General features: G+C 40.0%; 1 protein-coding gene across 1 annotated transcript in view; it reads left to right on the top strand.

The window, feature by feature from the left end:
* The first annotated feature begins 4,995 nt into the window (after positions 1-4,995).
* Positions 4,996-17,902, top strand: part of SUGT1 (SGT1 homolog, MIS12 kinetochore complex assembly cochaperone) — a 42,978-nt gene continuing 30,071 nt past the window's right edge. Inside the window, exons 1-7 of the mRNA XM_043892472.1 lie at positions 4,996-5,891; positions 5,987-6,044; positions 12,285-12,375; positions 13,027-13,096; positions 14,079-14,149; positions 16,886-16,939; positions 17,318-17,334. Of these exons, the coding sequence (XP_043748407.1) occupies positions 5,854-5,891; positions 5,987-6,044; positions 12,285-12,375; positions 13,027-13,096; positions 14,079-14,149; positions 16,886-16,939; positions 17,318-17,334 (399 nt within the window). The 5' untranslated portion in view covers positions 4,996-5,853. The remainder of the gene's footprint in view (positions 5,892-5,986; positions 6,045-12,284; positions 12,376-13,026; positions 13,097-14,078; positions 14,150-16,885; positions 16,940-17,317; positions 17,335-17,902) is intronic.

Genomic DNA, 17,902 nt, shown 5'->3' with positions numbered 1-17,902 from the left:
CCACCCGATTCCTCTGGGTCTTCCCAGTGCACCAGGCCCGAGCACTTGTCTCATGCATCCCACCTGGGCTGGTGATCTGTTTCACCATAGATAATATTCATGCTGTTCTCTCGAAACATCCCACCCTCGCCTTCTCCCACAGAGTCCAAAAGTCTGTTCTGTACATCTGTGTCTTTTTCTGTTTTGCATATAGGGTTATCATTACCATCTTTCTAAATTCCATATATATGTGTTAGTATGCTATAATGTTCTTTATCTTTCTGGCTTACTTCACTCTGTATAAGGGGCTCCAGTTTCATCCATCTCATTAGAACTGATTCAAATGAATTCTTTTTAATGGCTGAGTAATATTCCATGGTGTATATGTACCACAGCTTCCTTATCCATTCATCTGCTGATGGGCATCTAGGTTGCTTCCATGTCCTGGCTATTATAAACAGTGCTGCGATGAACATTGGGGTGCACGTGTCTCTTTCAGATCTGGTTTCCTCAGTGTGTATGCCCAGAAGTGGGATTGCTGGGTCATATGGCAGTTCTATTTCCAGTTTTTTAAGAAATCTCCACACTGTTCTCCATAGCGGCTGTACTAGTTTGCATTCCCACCAACAGTGTAAGAGGGTTCCCTTTTCTCCACACCCTCTCCAGCATTTATTGCTTGTAGACTTTTGGATAGCAGCCATCCTGACTGGCGTGTAATGGTACCTCATTGTGGTTTTGATTTGCATTTCTCTGATAATGAGTGATGTTGAGCATCTTTTCACGTGTTTGTTAGCCATCTGTATGTCTTCTTTGGAGAAATGTCTGTTTAGTTCTTTGGCCCATTTTTTGATTGGGTCATTTATTTTTCTGGAATTGAGCTGCAGGAGTTGCTTGTATATTTTTGAGATTAATCCTTTGTCTGTTGCTTCATTTGCTATTATTTTCTCCCAGTCTGAGGGCTGTCTTTTCACCTTGCTTATAGTTTCCTTTGTTGTGCAAAAGCTTTTAAGTTTCATTAGGTCCCATTTGTTTAGTTTTGCTTTTATTTCCAATATTCTGGGAGGTGGGTCATAGAGGATCTTGCTGTGATTTATGTCTGAGAGTGTTTTGCCTATGTTCTCCTCTAGGAGTTTTATAGTTTCTGGTCTTACATTTAGATCTTTAATCCATTTTGAGTTTATTTTTGTGTATGGTGATAGAAAGTGTTCTAGTTTCATTCTTTTACAAGTGGTTGACCAGTTATCCCAGCACCACTTGTTAAAGAGGTTGTCTTTTTTCCATTGTATATCCTTGCCTCCTTTGTTGAAGATAAGGTGTCCATAGGTTCGTGGATTTATCTCTGGGCTTTCTATTCTGTTCCATTGATCTATATTTCTGTCTTTGTGCCAGTACCATACTGTCTTGATGACTGTGGCTTTGTAGTAGAGTCTGAAGTCAGGCAGGTTGATTCCTCCAGTTCCATTCTTCTTTCTCAAGATTACTTTGTAAGCCAACTTTTTCACTCTCCTCTTTCACTTTCATCAGCAGACTCTTTAGTTCTTCTTCACTTTCTGCCATAAATGTGTAACTTGAAAAATTTGACACCTGAATGAAAGTCACTCAGTTGTGTCTGACTCTTTGCAACCCTATAGACTGTGGCCCACTAGGGTCCTCTATCCATAAAATTCTCCAGGCAAGAATACTGGAGTGGATAGCCATTCCCTTCTGCAGAGGATCTTCCTGACCCAGGGATTGAACCTGGGTCTCCTGCATCATTAATGTAATTATGACCCTAGTCAAGATATATAACATTTCCCACATCAAGAAGTCATTCTCATGGCCCTTCCCAGTCAGGAGATCATTCTCTGTCATCCCTCACAATGTTTCTTCTCTTCATAAAAATGGGACTCAACCAGGATGTACTCTGTCTGGCTTCTTTAACTCAATATTATGTGTGTGAGGTTCATCCATATTGCTGCGTGTACTGATAATTTATTCTAGTCTTTGCTCTGTAGTATTTTTCTTTTGTGAAAGAACATTTAGATTATTTCCAGCTTTTGTTGGTAATGCTACAATCAGTATTTTTGTACATGAATGTAAGTATTCTTTTCTCTTGGGCATATGACTACTGGTAGAATTCTTGGGCAAGATGGTATATATACGACTAGCTTTAGTAGATAGTGTCAAAGTTTTCTAAAGTAGCAATACCAATTTACACTCTTACTAGCAATATATGAAAGTTATAGGTGCTCCATATCCTTGTCAGTGCTTGGCACTGGAACTCCTTTTAATTTAAGCCATTTTGATGGGAGTGTTTAGTATCAAATTTTTACTGTCCCTTGATACAGCTATTGATGTAGAACTTCTTTTCATATGCATATTGGCCATTTAGAGAACATCTGAAAACCAACCAAACTAATTAACACTAACATACTAGAGAAAAATACACATGGACATTTCAATAAAGGCAGAAAAAGCATTTAATATTGAATGCTTTCTTCCTAAGTGTTACAACCAGGATAGGAAGTCCATCATCACTGCTTCTATTTAGCACTATAGTAGACATCCAAACCAGTGACAACCAGCAAGAAAAATAAAAGGTATAATGACTGCACAGGAGGACGTTTACCCATCTATTCACAGATGACAAGAAATTCTAAAAGAATCTACAAAATATTATATAATAAGGGAAATTATATATAAGAAATAATAAACGAACTTAGCAAGATTGTTGACTATAAGGTCAATATGTAAAAATCAGCAGTGTTTCAACAAATACTAGCAACAAACAAGTAGAATATTAAAAACTTAAAATGCCATTTAAAAAGCATAAAAAAACCTAAATACCCACGAATAAATCTAATGAAAGATATGTAAGACCTCTCCACTGTAATCTACAAAACACTGCCAAGAGAACTTAAAGACTACTTAAATAAATGGAGATGTATATTACATTCATGGATTGGAGGAAATACAAAGATGTCAGAAAAAAAAATGGAGGCAACCAAAATGTCCATTGACAGATCAATAGATAAAGAAGATGTGGTATATAGATATACAATAGAATGCTACTCAGCCATAAAAGAGAATGGAATAATGCCATTTTTTTTGTGGCAAAATGGACAGATCTACATAGATTACCATATTAAGTGAAGTCAGGCAAAGACAAATATCATATGGTATAACTTATATGTGGAATCTAAAATACGATACAAATGACCTTATTTAAAAAGCAGACACGACAGACACAGAAAACAAACTTATGGTTACCAAAGAGGAAAGTGGAGGGAAAAATGAGCAGATCCAAACTACTATATATATAAAGCAAACTGCTTGTACAGCACAGGGAACTGTATTCAATACCTTGTACTAAACTGTAATGGAAAAAATATGAAAAGGAATAGCTATCTATCTGAATCACCCGGGTACAAAAGAAAGTAACATGACACCATAATTAACTATATTTCAATTTTAAAAAATACTAGGATGTCAGTTTTCCCCAAATAAACTGATCTATAGATCCAATGTAAGCCCAATTAAAATCCTAGTAGAGTTTTTACAATTGTTTTTTGGAAACTGACAGGTTCATTCTAAAATTTATAAACAAATGGAAGTAAGTTTTATAAAATGTATAAAATAATGTGAATACAAAGGACTTTGACTAGCCAAGAGTACCATGGCAATACTGAAAAAGTTACAGGGCTCCTTAAGACTTATAAAGCTACATTAATTAAGATAGTGTGGAACACGGTTAGGCAGACCAATGAAATGAGAACCTGGAAATAGACCCTCGTATATCTGGTTATCTACTTTTTACAACAACTGTGCCATAATTATTTACTGGGGGAAAGAGCAAATGATAGTCTTTTCAGTAAATAGGTCTGGGTCAATCGGATATCCATAGGGGTGGGGGGAGGAGGAATCTCAATCCTGACTTCCCACCTTTTATAAAAATGAATAAATCTGGCTGTGAAAGATAAAAATGTAAAGCATTTAAGAAAACACAAGTGACTAATTTAATGGTTTTGAAGCAGGCAAAGCCTTATGTATGATACAAAGAGTATTGATCACAAAAAAGAAAAATCAGCAAATCCAGACAGTTTTACTTCAATTATTTCTGTAATTCTCACCATCCCAAACAATCAGTGACCTATTTAAGAGACACTTTGGTTCAGGGGTAAAGAATCCACCTCCCAATGTAGGAGCCCTTGGTTCGATCCCTGGGTGGGGAAGATCCTTTGGAGAAGACAGTGACAACCCACTCCAGTATCCTTGCCTGGGAAATCTCATGGACAGAGGAGCCTGGACGTCCACAGTCCCTGGCGACATAAACAGTCAAACCCCGCCGAGCTGTGAGCACACATTGGTCTGTAGTACAGCGGTTGTCTCCCAACAACTGTTCTGTTCCCTTCAGTCCTTCTTCTATTGTTGTCCAGTCGTTGTGTCTTCCATAGGACAGACAGAACAACAAACAAAAATGGAAATTTAAACATTAATGCCTTTTTCGAGTAAAAATCCTATACGGTTTAGCATCTTTAAGTGAATTCCATTCAAACTTCTCAGCGGAGTACACCTAGTCCTTATGACCTAGCATGTACCTACCTCTCCACCCAGTCTGCTTCTAGCTTGAATTTTGGCTCTACAATTTGAGTTCACATCATCACTTTCTAACACGCGTCCTATTCAGTCTAAACTGCTTTTTCCCTTTCCTTCACTAAGTCTTCTTGCCAGACTGGGGCTCAGTTACAACCTATGAGGACTCCATCCGTATACATTATATTCAGTTGTGTCCCTTCTTGCTATCACATCAATGACTACTGCCCTTTCTTTTTTAGCCTTTAGAACAAAATTGGAGGGTGTTAACACCACTGAATCCCCGGACTTTAAGTTTAGATTTCGGATGGAGCAGACACTCCAGTTCAGTTCCTTGTTCGTCTCTACTAATGGGCGGCTCACTCCCACGCCTTCCTGCTCCCCGGCTGCCGCCTTGGTGGAATTAGCTCTAAGCTTCTTCCATTGGAATTGCATGGGTCGAGGAGTACTGAGAGAGGAGGGCCGGACCCGCTGAGTGGAAAGTAGAGCGGCACTGGGACAAACTTCAGGCTCCCTTTCTCCCTTCCGCGCGTTCGGATGGAACACGTTTTTCTTGTATCTGGGAAGCCAAGTGGGGAGAAAGTCTCGGCCTGTGAAGTTCTGGGGAACCAAGCGGTCCGCCCGAACCGGAACCAAAAAGGCGTTAACTCCAGTCTAGCTACTGCGAGGGTAGAGCGACTCCCGGCGAGCTTGAGGCCCTCAAGTCTCCCGGCGCCAGGATCCCGGCGTCAACGGGCCGCCCTCCGGAAGTGGCTCCCGGAAAAGAACACGTAGCCGAGAGCGTCACGGGTCGCGAAAGTCTTGGCTGCCTCTGGGGAGCCATGATGAGAGCCGTAGGGGGAAATGGAGCTCAATGTGCCGTGCGTTACTGACAGACGTACAAACGTCTCCCAAACGCCACACGTTCCTGAGGGGTAGCTGTACCGTACAAGGGTCCTACTGAGTTATCGCGCCCGGAGGCTCTCGGGTAGTGTGCGCGCGCACTAGGACGGAGGGCGAGCGCGGCCCGCCGCGGCCTCCGTAACCATGGCTGCGGTGGGGCGGGGCCTGCGCGGCCAGTCAGCGGCCGGGGGGGGCGGGGTCCAGAGAGTCGGTCCTCCACGGTCCCAGCCCGCCCCGCGCCCGCATTTCGCCTCCCCTCCCCCCTCCCCTCTGCACGCTGCGCGGCTGCTCGTTGGCTACTTAGGACGGAAGCTCGGTGGGTGATTCTCCAGAAGTTTCCCCCTTGGGCGGCGGCGGTGGCGGCGGCGCTGGTAACCCCGGGAAGAGCAGCTCCGGCAGCGGGAACCGTGACGATTAGAGATGGCGGCGGCGGCGGCGGGTCCTGCGGCTGCCGCGAGGTGCGCGTTTTTCCTTCCCTTTGGTGTAATTGGGATCCCCCCCGCCCCTTTCTTTGGTTCGTGAGCCTTGCTTGAAGTCCTTCTTTTCCTGGCAGGTTGTTCCGGAGCTTCTCAGATGCCCTCATCGAGCAGGACCCCCAGGCGGCGTTAGAGGTGAGACAGCCTGTGCCCCGGGGCAGGCGGCCGCGTCGGGTTCCTCCCGGTTCTGTCTTCCGGGGGTCGGGGCCGCTGCTTCTTGTGCGGGTCAGCCCCGATGTTGACAGCCTCCGCCCCTCCTTTTTCTTCCCCGCGGCGGCCTGGTTACATAGAATCCTTCGTCGGGTCCCCTTCCCACCCCTGGTCCCTTTATGCATCCTTGGAGCTCCTTAGCGTAACCTTCTTCTGTCTTAGGGATCCTGCATCGTGGGCCTCAAGGGACCTTTTTTTTTTAATGGCATTTGTGACTAGAACAAAAAGTGAAATCTCGGCTCGATGTTTGTTCATTCGGATTTTCGTTTGGCGATCATCCTTGATTATTTTTATGTTCCCGGTTGTGTGCTGAGGGCCTGTCTGAACTCACACCACTGGGACAGAAACCTTTTCCCCTTGTGTGCCTGAAAATTTCCAGGCGTCCCTGTTTCTCTTCATTATTCACTCATTTGTTTCATTTCTCAAAACAGTTTCTTGGCGGGGGAGGGGCTGCTGTGTGGAAGGCACTGGTTGCTATGGATTAAAGTCTTCATTTATACAGTTAAATGACTTATAAAGCACTTTGTGTGCAGTGAAAGACTCTAAAGCTGTAAAGGAAACCAAAAGAGTGAGTTAAGTAATAATTTGAAGTAAATCAGAGAGCCCAAGCTAAGAATACGTGAGGCAGGTGGGTCTCAAAATTAGCCAGGGGTTTCTTGTTTTGAAGCTTAAAAAGAGAGGAGACTTTGTTTTGCTGTTCTAATCTAACATGTGTAAGGTTAGGAATTTGAGGCAAGAGAATCTTTCTCTTGGCTGTGACTTCTGAAAGAAATTGACTCATGGTTAGCAGAGGAGGTGACATTTGAGAAGAGGCACGAGGGAGCGAGCTTGGAAGCTCTGCGGAAGGATTATTTCAGGCAGGAAGAGGAGCCAATGTCAGGATCCTGAAGTAGGAGTGAAGTTGGCCTGCACAGGGAGCAGCGAGAAAGCCCGTTTGTTAGGATGGGATGAAAGGAGTGAGAGAGGAGGGGGAGAGGAAGCCAAGGCCGAATCCATTGGTGCCTTTTATCTGTAGCTTGGACTATGTTTTGGGGGGGGTTGGGATATGAAGACCTTAAAATGAAGCGGTTGATTACTCCTGTGCTGGGATTTTTTCCTAGTGATTCTTCGAAGGTCACTGTTAGAATAATGTTACCAGAGGCACTGAGAATTTTTCTCTACTGTTCCTTATTTCAGCTAAGTAGTGTTTTCAGAGTCTACATTTGTATGGTCCTCTTAGGCCCTGTGCCTCCTTTGGAAATCTAGTTTGTATAATAGTTGCTATTAAAAAAATATTAATGTAATGGATTGTCATTTTACATCTGACTTATTTTACCTGTAAAATTATGTATTGACGTGTGGTAAGTAACACAAATCTAAAGTTTCTTCCCAGCCAATAATTCCTCTTACCCATCTGTTCTGAACTATATCACCATCAGTTAGTTTTCCTTGGACTTCATGCAGACAGTATCATACGGTATCAAACAGCATCATACTTAGTTGAGTGTAGCTACTCTGTCTTGCTTTAAACTTTGTGAGATACATCCATAAGTTTGTGGGAAGGGATAATTCTTTTTCATTGCTGTGTAGTATTCCACTGTATTAATATAGCACTGTTTAACAGTGGACATTTGGGATATTTCTAGTTGTTAATGTGAATAAAACCACTGTGGATTTTCTTATACATGTATTTTGCTGAACACACATGCACTCCTTTCTTTTGAGAGTGCAATTTTTTTTTTTTTCTTTCTAGGAGTGAAATTGCATAGTGTAGGTATGTGGTTAGCTTTAGTACATTTGTCCTTAAAGTGTGGTTCTTGGACCAGCAGCGTTTGCATCACTTAGGAATTCCTTAGAAATGCAAATTCTTGGACGCCCCCTCCCTCACATTTTCTTTTTCTTTCCTCTTTTTTTTTTTGGTGGAGGGGCACTACGTGATGTGGCATCTTAGTTCCCCAAGCAGTAGTGGAACCCATCCCTGCTGCAGTGGAAGTGAGGACTGCCAGGGAATTCCCCACTGCAGATTTTCTGAACCTACTTAAGGCTCCTGTAGGCCAGTACGCCTTACCCTTCCTTTTTACAGAAGGAAACAGACCCAAGGAAATCCAGGGGATCTGTCACAGAGATGTGTACAGCCAGGTAGAGGCAGAATAGGGGCCTGAGGACAGGAGTTTCCTGCTCTTAGTCTAGTGCTGTGGTGGTTTCCAAAAGTGTTACTCCAGACCCTTCGCAGGAGCATCACCTGGGAATTTGTTAGAAATGTGAATTCTCAGGACCTGCCACGGACCTGAGTCAGAAACCCAGAGTGGGGAGGATGGTCATGGTAAGAACCAGCCTGTGTTAAGAGGAAATGTCCTTTTTAAATCTTGAGATGATCTTCTCACCGGGTTAAACAGGTGAATGTTAATTCCTAGATAATTGGTAATAATGAGTAGGGCCGGAACCTTGATGAGAAGAGTCAGTTTCCCCCTCGCTTTTCCCAAGGGCTGGTTTAAAGTAATTGTTTTGAAATTAAGGTCACTAGATATTATAGCAGTTAAAGTGTCACATTTTTATATAACACCATCCTATTAAGAATAAAGAGAAAGTGTGTCAAGCTGATTACATGTTTCATTAAACAAACAATGTATATTAGTGTAGAAGGCTGTACTGGGAGCCAGCAATCTAAAGATGAAAATACTGTAGTGAGGGAGTTTGTGGTCTAGGAGAGAGAGAGAGAGGCAAGTCAACAGGTCATTAGAGTATAAGATAAATGCTCTAGTGGAGTGGTGTATAAGCTACAGTAGAATAGAGGCCAACTGGGGAAGTAAAAAAATCTTTGTAGAGGAAGTCTCAATTCAGCAGAGAGAGAAAACGTTTATGTGGATTATAAGGATCTTTTGAGGCCCAATATGAGTGGTGCTTAAGAGCATTGGCTCTGGAATCAGACTGCTTGGGTCTACCATATCTTGGTTTCAGGAAAGTTCCGGCTGTCTTCTTGATCAGACTTCCTGTCCGTAAAATGGGACTGACTGGGACTACTGGAAAGGATGATTTAATGACAAGCAATGTAAGGTCCAAGAGTGAGGCCCTTGAGGTAGGCATCTTGGAGAGTCTTTGCTCTCTAAGTTCTCACCCCACTGGCTCGCTCTCTGTTACTCAGGTGTGTTGGACTCAGGCCTCGTGCAGGGCCTTTGGACTTGCAGCAGTTCTTTTGCCTAGACTGTCCTCTCTATTGACTGTTGTTTTCTTGGAAATGCCCGTCACTTTAGATTTCATCTGAAATGTCACCTTCTCAAGGACGCTGTCTTTTCTGACTACTTTATCTGAATGAGGCCCCAATGTAAGCTTCAGGGGAGCCGCGGTTTCGTGTACCTGGTTACCACTGTGTTCTAAGTGTAGTGCCTGCGATGTGGTAGGCGCTCAGATGTATTAAATGATTCCTGCTGTAATTCTTGGAACAGCTGTGCAGTGCATTTTACTAACAAGGAAGCTGAGGCTAAAGAGATGAACTTACTCAGGTTATCGAGTTCGGGTTCAGGGCATGAAGCTGGTCCTCTGGAGGAGTGGGTAGGATTGAGGTGTATGATATAGTTAAATGTTTGTGAGCTGACTTTGAAGTAGCTGACCACAGATAGCTTTGTTGAGGGCATAGCAGGTTGGAATAAAACATACCAGTTCTACATGATTATGTGATGTTTTTCCAGCACTGCTTTTTAGGAAGGGAGAAGGCTTGGTATTCTTGTTTATCCATGATTGGGGATTAGCTGTGACTGGAAGAAAGTGGAAAGTGGAGATAGCATGAGACACCTAGAGCTAAAGGCCTTTAGACATTCGGTCAGTCTGGGCAGTCAGTCTGCTTTTGCTTTTAATCTTAATAAGTTACCTTTCTGGTTAGCATTTTCAAAGAGCCTAAAGCTCTAAAGATTTGGAAGTTAGTTTTCCAAGATCCAAATCTTAAACAATGTTAATTTCTTAAAAGGTAGTTTCCCCCCTGTAGTTCTGTGTTATCAGGGTACTTAACTTTCTTTACCATTATCTTGGTAGAGATTTCAGTGTAATTATATTTTACACTTCAATAGATTTCATTACTTTTGAGAACTATAAATTGCTCAACTATAGCAACTCATGAGAAAAAGGGTATCTTTGGATATGCTTCATGTAAGTCTGCATTAAATAGCCTTTTTGTTGCTGTGATTCAAGAGTCAGCACCGAAGTCCTTACCTTTTGAGATCCCTCCCTTCAGTCAGCAGCCAGTGACTAGCAGCTGTTGTCACAGGAACAGTAGCAACGCTGAAAACATGCCCCAAGTCAGAGGTAGTTCGGACAGCACAATTATTTTAACTTAACCTTTTTTGGCTTTGTTATATTGTATATTCCTTATTCAAAATAAAAATTTATTGTTGTGTTTTATTCATGAAATACAAGTTGGTGTGTTATAAAGTTCTGTTTGTGTTGGGTGATTTGGGATAACTTTTTTTATTAACACCGAAGTAAGTCAGTTGCTTATTTAACCTAATCACCCTAGTTGGTTCTTCTTATCCAACAATTGGTTTGTGTTTTTAAAGGTCATTTGCAAGTGGGTTGTTCAAAATTCATAAGTTTATACCTGACTCCTTAAGGAATATTTTATGCGTCTGTCAACCTCTAGTGTCTGGCCTGTGTTTGTTCCAAAATATATGTTTAAAAATACTTTTTGAATTGATGAACCAGATGTCGTTATAATATGACAGCCTTTTTGACCTATAGTATGCCTGTTCTTGGTGAGGAGAGGTTGGAGATTTGATTTAGGGAGTAGGTACGTAAGCCATCAGCTGTTTTCCAAATTGTTTGAAATTTTAGTGCAAGAAGGTGTTTTTAGCTTAAGTATTTCATTAGGAAGCGTTGAGTTAGTACAGATGTTAGATGGTGTGTGAAAGAAACTTGGAGTAAAGTAATTTTACCAGGAGGCAGTGCATAGTGGTTAAAATTTGATTTGGAATCAGACAGACTTGGACTTGAATCTGTCTCTGGCACAGTCACTGACCAGGATGTGAGGAGATGGATTTTCACCACACGCTGTAGTGAGAGGGTGGAGGGTCTGGAGATGTTTGAGGAACAACGAGGAGCCCATTGTGGAACAAGGGAAAGAGTTTTAAAGACATGAGATAAGAGAGAGAGCTGAGGGTTCTGTCAAGGAGGGCCTTAACCGATCATTGGAGCACTTGGGCCTTTGCTCTGAGTCACCTGGAAAGGCCTTGGAGAGTTTTTGAACAGAGATTTAGTAGCAGGATCTAATTTTCATTACTGCTTGAATCAGGGTGATAGGAGTTAAGATGGTAAAACATTGCTTTAGATTTTAGGTATATTGGGTTGTAGGTATATGATTACCAAGTATAATACACATTGCTTTGTGAGAATCACACTACAGGGTTTAAGCAGAGCCTCATGTATGACTATTGAAGTAATTTTACTTAACTAAGAAAACTACCAAGAATCCCTAGATGTGTGGGTAAATGGCTGTTGAATCAAAGCCTCTCTGTTTGCCTGCATTTGTCCTTGGCCTCACTAATCATGCTCTCTTCTTGCATTGTTATTGTTCCAGCTAACACATACTATGACTGCCCAGAGTGGCAGAAGTTTTAATTGTTCTTTAATTCTTGATCGGTTGGTAGTAGCTACCTATGAGATACTGTATCTGGCTGGGCTTTGATAGAATGTTGTAATTTCTTAGGCCATTGACAAGAGGATAGGAGAGGGCGAGGTAAGCTTGCTTATGTATTTATTGGTTCCATTAACCTCCTGAGCTCTAGATTTAACTTTAGTTCTTAAAAACTATTCGGCAGCTTCACATTTTCTAGGGATCTTAAATTCTACATGGACTTTGAATCTTCTCCAAATTAGAAGGGGAAAATCAGTGATGGTCAATGTATATCAACTAAACTCTTCAGAATAAATCAGGTGATAATAATTACCATTTATTGAATTCCTACTGTAGGCTGGAAACTGCTAAGTGCTTTGCATAGATACTACATTCGATTGTGGGCTTTCAAGGGGAGAAGGGGGGATATTGATCCTCTTGCAGAGAAAGGCTCCAAGCTTGTTTCCCTGTTATCTTACCTCCAAATAGCTTGTGATAATAGGTTATTTTATTAAAGATCATGTTTAATTAGAATTCAGTGACTTTTAAAAAACATTTACTGACACTCAGCATGTTTGTATTTGTAGGAGCTGACTAAGGCTTTGGAGCAGAAACCAGATGATGCACAGTATTACTGTCAAAGAGCTTATTGTCACATTCTTCTTGGAAATTACAGTGGTAACTTTCCTTACAAAGTATATTGTCTCTATAAGTAACTTACACACTTTGCCCAAGATACAGTGAATCAAATAAAACAGAGGTTATCTTCCAGGACTTGTAACTTGGTCTTTCATACAAGGTGAAGTAGCCAAAATATGACAAGCATTATGTTGTGTGTCACTCATTTAAATTTTACCGTTGTCCATTCTTGCTGCAGTGGGTGTAGAATTTGTAAGATTTCATTTTTGGTTCTTGGATGTGCTAACAAAGGATAGCATCACATTTACTAATTTACAGATCATTTGAATGAATTCTCTTCTTTTTTTTATGAAAAGAATATATTCTATATTCTGTAATTTTAATTATTCTGGATAGAGAATCTGAGTAGGGAAAAATTAAATACCTTGAGTCAAACTACATGAATGATGTTAATGAATTATCTGAACTTTGTGATACAGAGCTTTATTCATTTCCTGAAGAGCTTGAAGATTAGGTCAATAGGAATATATGAGGGTAATTTTATCTCAGATTAGCTTTTCCTGTTTTCAAGTCATTTGTCCATTTCACCAGCTTGAAAACTTAAAAATCTGAGACTAATTCAAATTTTGCGTGTAGTATTTCTTAGGATCCATAAGTAACTGACCAAAAAACCCACTTTTTCATCTGCAGATGCTGTTGCTGACGCAAAAAAATCCCTTGAACTTAATCCAAATAGTTCCACTGCTCTGCTGAGAAAGGGGTAGGCAGTAACTACTCTTCTTGTTGGGTCTGGACTATATGTGGTTAAATGAATTAATTATAAGCTTTTTTCCCTTTTTAAAAAAAATTATTTATTTTAGTTGGAAAATAATTACAATATTGTGATGGTTTTTGCCATACATCAGTATGAGTCAGTCATAGGTATACATGGTCCCCTCATCCTGAACCTACTCTCCCTGTAAACTTTATGTAAATAGTAAACTCTGTGTTTATACATTTTATAGCTGAGATAGGATTCAATTTTTGGTATATTTTATACTTTTATTGTATTAACTGCAGTATGTAATGAGATACATTATGTGTGTGTATAGTTTAAAATAGTGATGATTGAAATAACTGCAGGGTATAGATGAAACTGAATGATTTCAAGTCCCTTTTTTGTGTCATCATTTGAAATTTACTGTGTTTAACTGACTAGAGAACATCTATTTCTCACCTAAGCTGTACAGACTACACTTCAAGATGACTCTGTGTCTGTGTACTTTATATCCCAGCTTGTTTCTGTTAATAAGTGTAACTTTAATCTTTAATAATCAGAAGCTTCTTTAATTCCTTAGTGTAACTATATTTTGGAATAAGCAAGTATGTACAGTTAAGAAATTCCTTCTGAAATGAGTTCCACATTTTTAATGGGAATTAGATGTTACCCTGGTGACTCAGATGATAAAGAATCTGCCTGCAGTGCAGGAGCCTGAGTTCAGTCCCTAGGTGAGGAAGATCCCCTGGAGAAGAAAATGGCAACCCACTCCAGTATTCTTGCCATGGTCAGAGGAGCCTGGCGGGCTGCAGTTCATGGGGTCACAGAGTCAGACACCACTGAGCGACTGACACACACATGGATGCTACAGTCGAGTACTTTAGAACATCTGTTGGCTTATTAACATGCTTCAATTCTTTTAAAAAAAGAGAAACAAAGCTATGTTTCATGATCTTACGTGTGTATGCTTGTTTTTAATATGCAGGATATGTGAATACCATGAAAAAAACTATGCTGCTGCTCTAGAAACTTTTACAGAAGGACAGAAATTAAATAGTAAGTATTATAATTATGTGTTAGTAAACTAGTCCATCATACCTGTGTATCTTAAATACCATAGCTGAATCTTGATAGTATAACCTCAAGTTAATTATAGAAACACTTTTTTCTCTCTTAATGACATTTCGTGTTGATTGCAGAGTTTGAGTTTACTTAAAACTTGATTAAATTGGCCTTTCTTAGCATTTAAATCACAGAAAAACTGTATCATTAGAAGCAAAAGAACTGTTTAAACAATAGGTATGCTCCCAGTACTGGTCTGGCTTTTTATTTTTTCCTAATGGACAAGTGTAAGTTTAACTTGCTCTCACGTTATGAAGTCTATTTAAGTTATTATTCAGATTGCTGAGATAAGGAAATTTTAGAACAAAGATTTTTATTCAGAGGTGAAGTGTAAGTTTGGGTAAAGTATGATAGGGTATAGAAGAAACATGGAACTTTGAGAGTATTGTGAGTTTCTAATACTGTCTTTTTGGGAGAAATAGATGAAAATTATCCCAACAGTGTGGATATCTATGTACAATATGTAGAACTTGTTAAGAGCCAAGTATCAAAAAAAATCTGCAAGATACAAAACAGTGTCAGTAATCTCGTAGATAATTATGGACAACATAGTCTTAACTGTGTTCTCTCATTTTATCTCCATCTTATGATAGAGTGTTAACCACAGTTCTCTAAGGCAGTAGTTCCTAGCTGGGGATGATTTTCCTCCGTGGGGGATGTTTGGAGTGTCTGCAGTGATTTTTGACTCTCCTGACTGGCGGATGGGGGGGTATACCATTGACATCTTGTGAGGGACGCTGCTCAACATCCTGAACAGGACAGTCCCCACAACAGAAGCATCTGGTCCTAGATGTCAGTAGTGCTGAGGTTGAAAACCTTCGTACAAAAGTCGTATATGATTATACTTTATACGTTAAAATATATACTGCTGCTGCTGCTGCTAAGTTGCTTGGGTCATGTCTGACTCTGTGCGACCCCATAGATGGCAGCGCACCAGGCTCCCCTGTCCCTGGGATTCTCCAGGCAAGAACACTGGAGTGGGTTGCCATTTCCTTCTCCAATACATGAAAGTGAAAAGTGAAAGTGAAGTCGCTCAGTCGTGTCCGACTCTTAGTGACCCCATGGACTGCAGCCCACCAGGCTCCTCCATCCATGGGATTTTCCAGGCAAGAGTACTGGAGTGGGGTGCCATTGCCTTCTCCGTAAAATATATATGACTTTGAATATTTGCTTTTCTGCTGTGTACCTACTTAAGAAGGGTGACAAGACCAACTTTGCAAACAGAACCTGCAAATTAGGAAAGAAGAGATCTAGGCAGTAGGAGTTACTCTCAAACTTGGTTATCCCAAGCATGGTATGTGAATAATATGGCTATTCAGTTACCAAGCCAGCATGTATCCACTTGGCAAGTTCTAGAGTCCAGTTTTCTTGGTGCCTTGATACATGCTTGAAAATGCTGATGAAACATGTCACTTCATCTTTAGATTTCTAAGCCCCGTTTCTTCTTTTTTTTTGAGCAACAGAAAGTTCCCTGCTTAAGTTCCTTCCTTGACACTTTATTATCATGCTGTTGACTTTTGTCCTAGAATTATTTCAGAGGTAACCTCAGAAGAGGGTGTCTGCTCTTTGGTAAAATTTCTGTTGAGGATATTTAATTTAAAATCAAATTCATCTTTTAATTCCAGGAAAATCTTAGGTTAAACTGTTCAGCTTCCATTTTATTAGGGTAAAAAAATTTTAACTCCATATTACCTTTTTTCTCTTTGTATGATAGGAATCAGCTTATTTACTGATTAATTTGAATAATCGATTCTTCACATTTAGAATTTTTATATAAATGTTCACCTCTAAAATGTGTGTGTATGTAATTTAAGGCCTGTATAGTTAAATTCTGTCTGTAAATTAATGAATTAGAGAATTTCATTTTAAGAAATTTTAAACTTTGTGTTTTTCAGAATAATGGTACCTGCAGTTAGATTAAATTAGTAAACTTTTATTATGATCACTTCTAATAATTTTTCTTAACATTATATTTTATTAGATGCTATGCTATGACTCTTTACATACTGTCATTGCCCTGAGTCTTCAGAAATAATTTGCTTATGTACATGTTTGCATTGCTGTCTATGCAGTGAACTATGATTCACTGTATGTAGTGTTGTGGATGTCATGGAACTTAGAGATACGACAGGACTCTGCAGAATAGAAAGATGCTTCTTGGTGTTGAAGGCATGGTCATAAGTAAAGCTGCTGAAAAAATAGTAGACAGGACAGGCAACTGCATTGGACAGCAAACAGGTGGACAGAGGCTTCTGGGCTTTAGCCCAGCTGCTGGTTGCCAGGTCTGCAGACCCCTCCTCCCCCAACTGACAGCATATTAGGAATCTGATTCAGGTCTGATTTTGTTGTGTGAGAGGAAGCTCTTTTAAGAGGAAAGGGTGAGGGCAAATGGAGATATCTGTATCTTGGAACCAATAAGGTTGACTGATTAAAGTTGATTTTTTAAAAATCAGAATTCTTCAGGATGAACAAAATAAATATTAAACCTAACTAATAGCTATAATATTAAGGATAGCTACACACTATTAGGACAGATGTTTTCATCTAACTTACTGTTGGATCCATAGTTTCTAGAACCGTGTTTGTAACCTAGGAGGTATGCAGTCAGTATTTGTTGAGTGAGTATGTTAGGTTGTGCAGATGAGTGTTGTTATAGTTTGTTCTTTCTAGGTGCAGATGCTGATTTCCTTGCTTGGATTAAAAGGTGTCAAGAAGCTCAGAATGGTAAGTGTGCAGATTTCCCATGGTCTTTGAATTTAAAAAGAAGTCAATGTTTGTAATTTTTTTTGTTTTGAACTTTATAACTTATAATTTAAGTAGTGCATGTTCTATTAGATTGGGATTTCCAAAGGTATTTTGATTTTTTTACATGGTTCCTTATGTTGAAAGGGAGATTTGAATGGATTTGTTTTGCAGTGGTAAGAAATTACTGAGGAGTCTCAAGTGACTCCAGCCTGTAAAATTAAACCACTTTCCCTTATTAGATAGGCATGGAGAATTGGTTTCCTTAATAATATGTTTGTGCCTTAGAAATCATGTATGTAATTTTGTCTATACAGGTACTGTTATCTGAAAATGTTTTCTTTTTTATGTTTTTAATAGGATCACAGCCTGAGGTGGTAAGTCCAAAGTTTTTAATCCTTTGTGTTTTTGCTTAATTATATTATTATTAAATACATTTGAGACAGTACTCCGAATGCACTTTCTGGCAGTTCCATATCTCTCTAGGACAGTTTTACTTATTTTCCTCCTCCAAATGCTGTCTCTTCCCTTCTTCCTTAGGAACAAGTTAGAGGCCACCAATGACCCAGGGCAGGTCCTTTAGATTTATTAATAATAGTTTAGGAAAGTTTGAATTGGCTAAAAAGAGTCAAACTTTGTTTCTCAGTGGTCAACGTAGATTGTTGCAGAGACCATGAACCAGGGTCAGACCATATCAGGAAGGCACTGGGGAAGGACTCCTCCATAGGTTTTTCCAGGGCAGTTTTGCCATTGTTAAGCCTGGAAGTGTTAATACTACATTCCTGAAAATGGTTTTTTAAATGTTACTGTTACTTTCAGTTTAGAGCATTGCTGAATCTTGGAACTGGACGTTTTATCTGTAATCTTTTCCAAACATATCTTCTGAAATTTTTCTTTTTTTTGCTGCTTTTATTTTAGAAGAAAAATGATTTTTGAAATGGAAAC

This window comes from Cervus elaphus, chromosome 30, assembly GCF_910594005.1.
Source record: "Cervus elaphus chromosome 30, mCerEla1.1, whole genome shotgun sequence".
NCBI lineage: Eukaryota > Metazoa > Chordata > Mammalia > Artiodactyla > Cervidae > Cervus > Cervus elaphus.
This window is presented reverse-complemented; position numbering and strand designations above follow the sequence as displayed.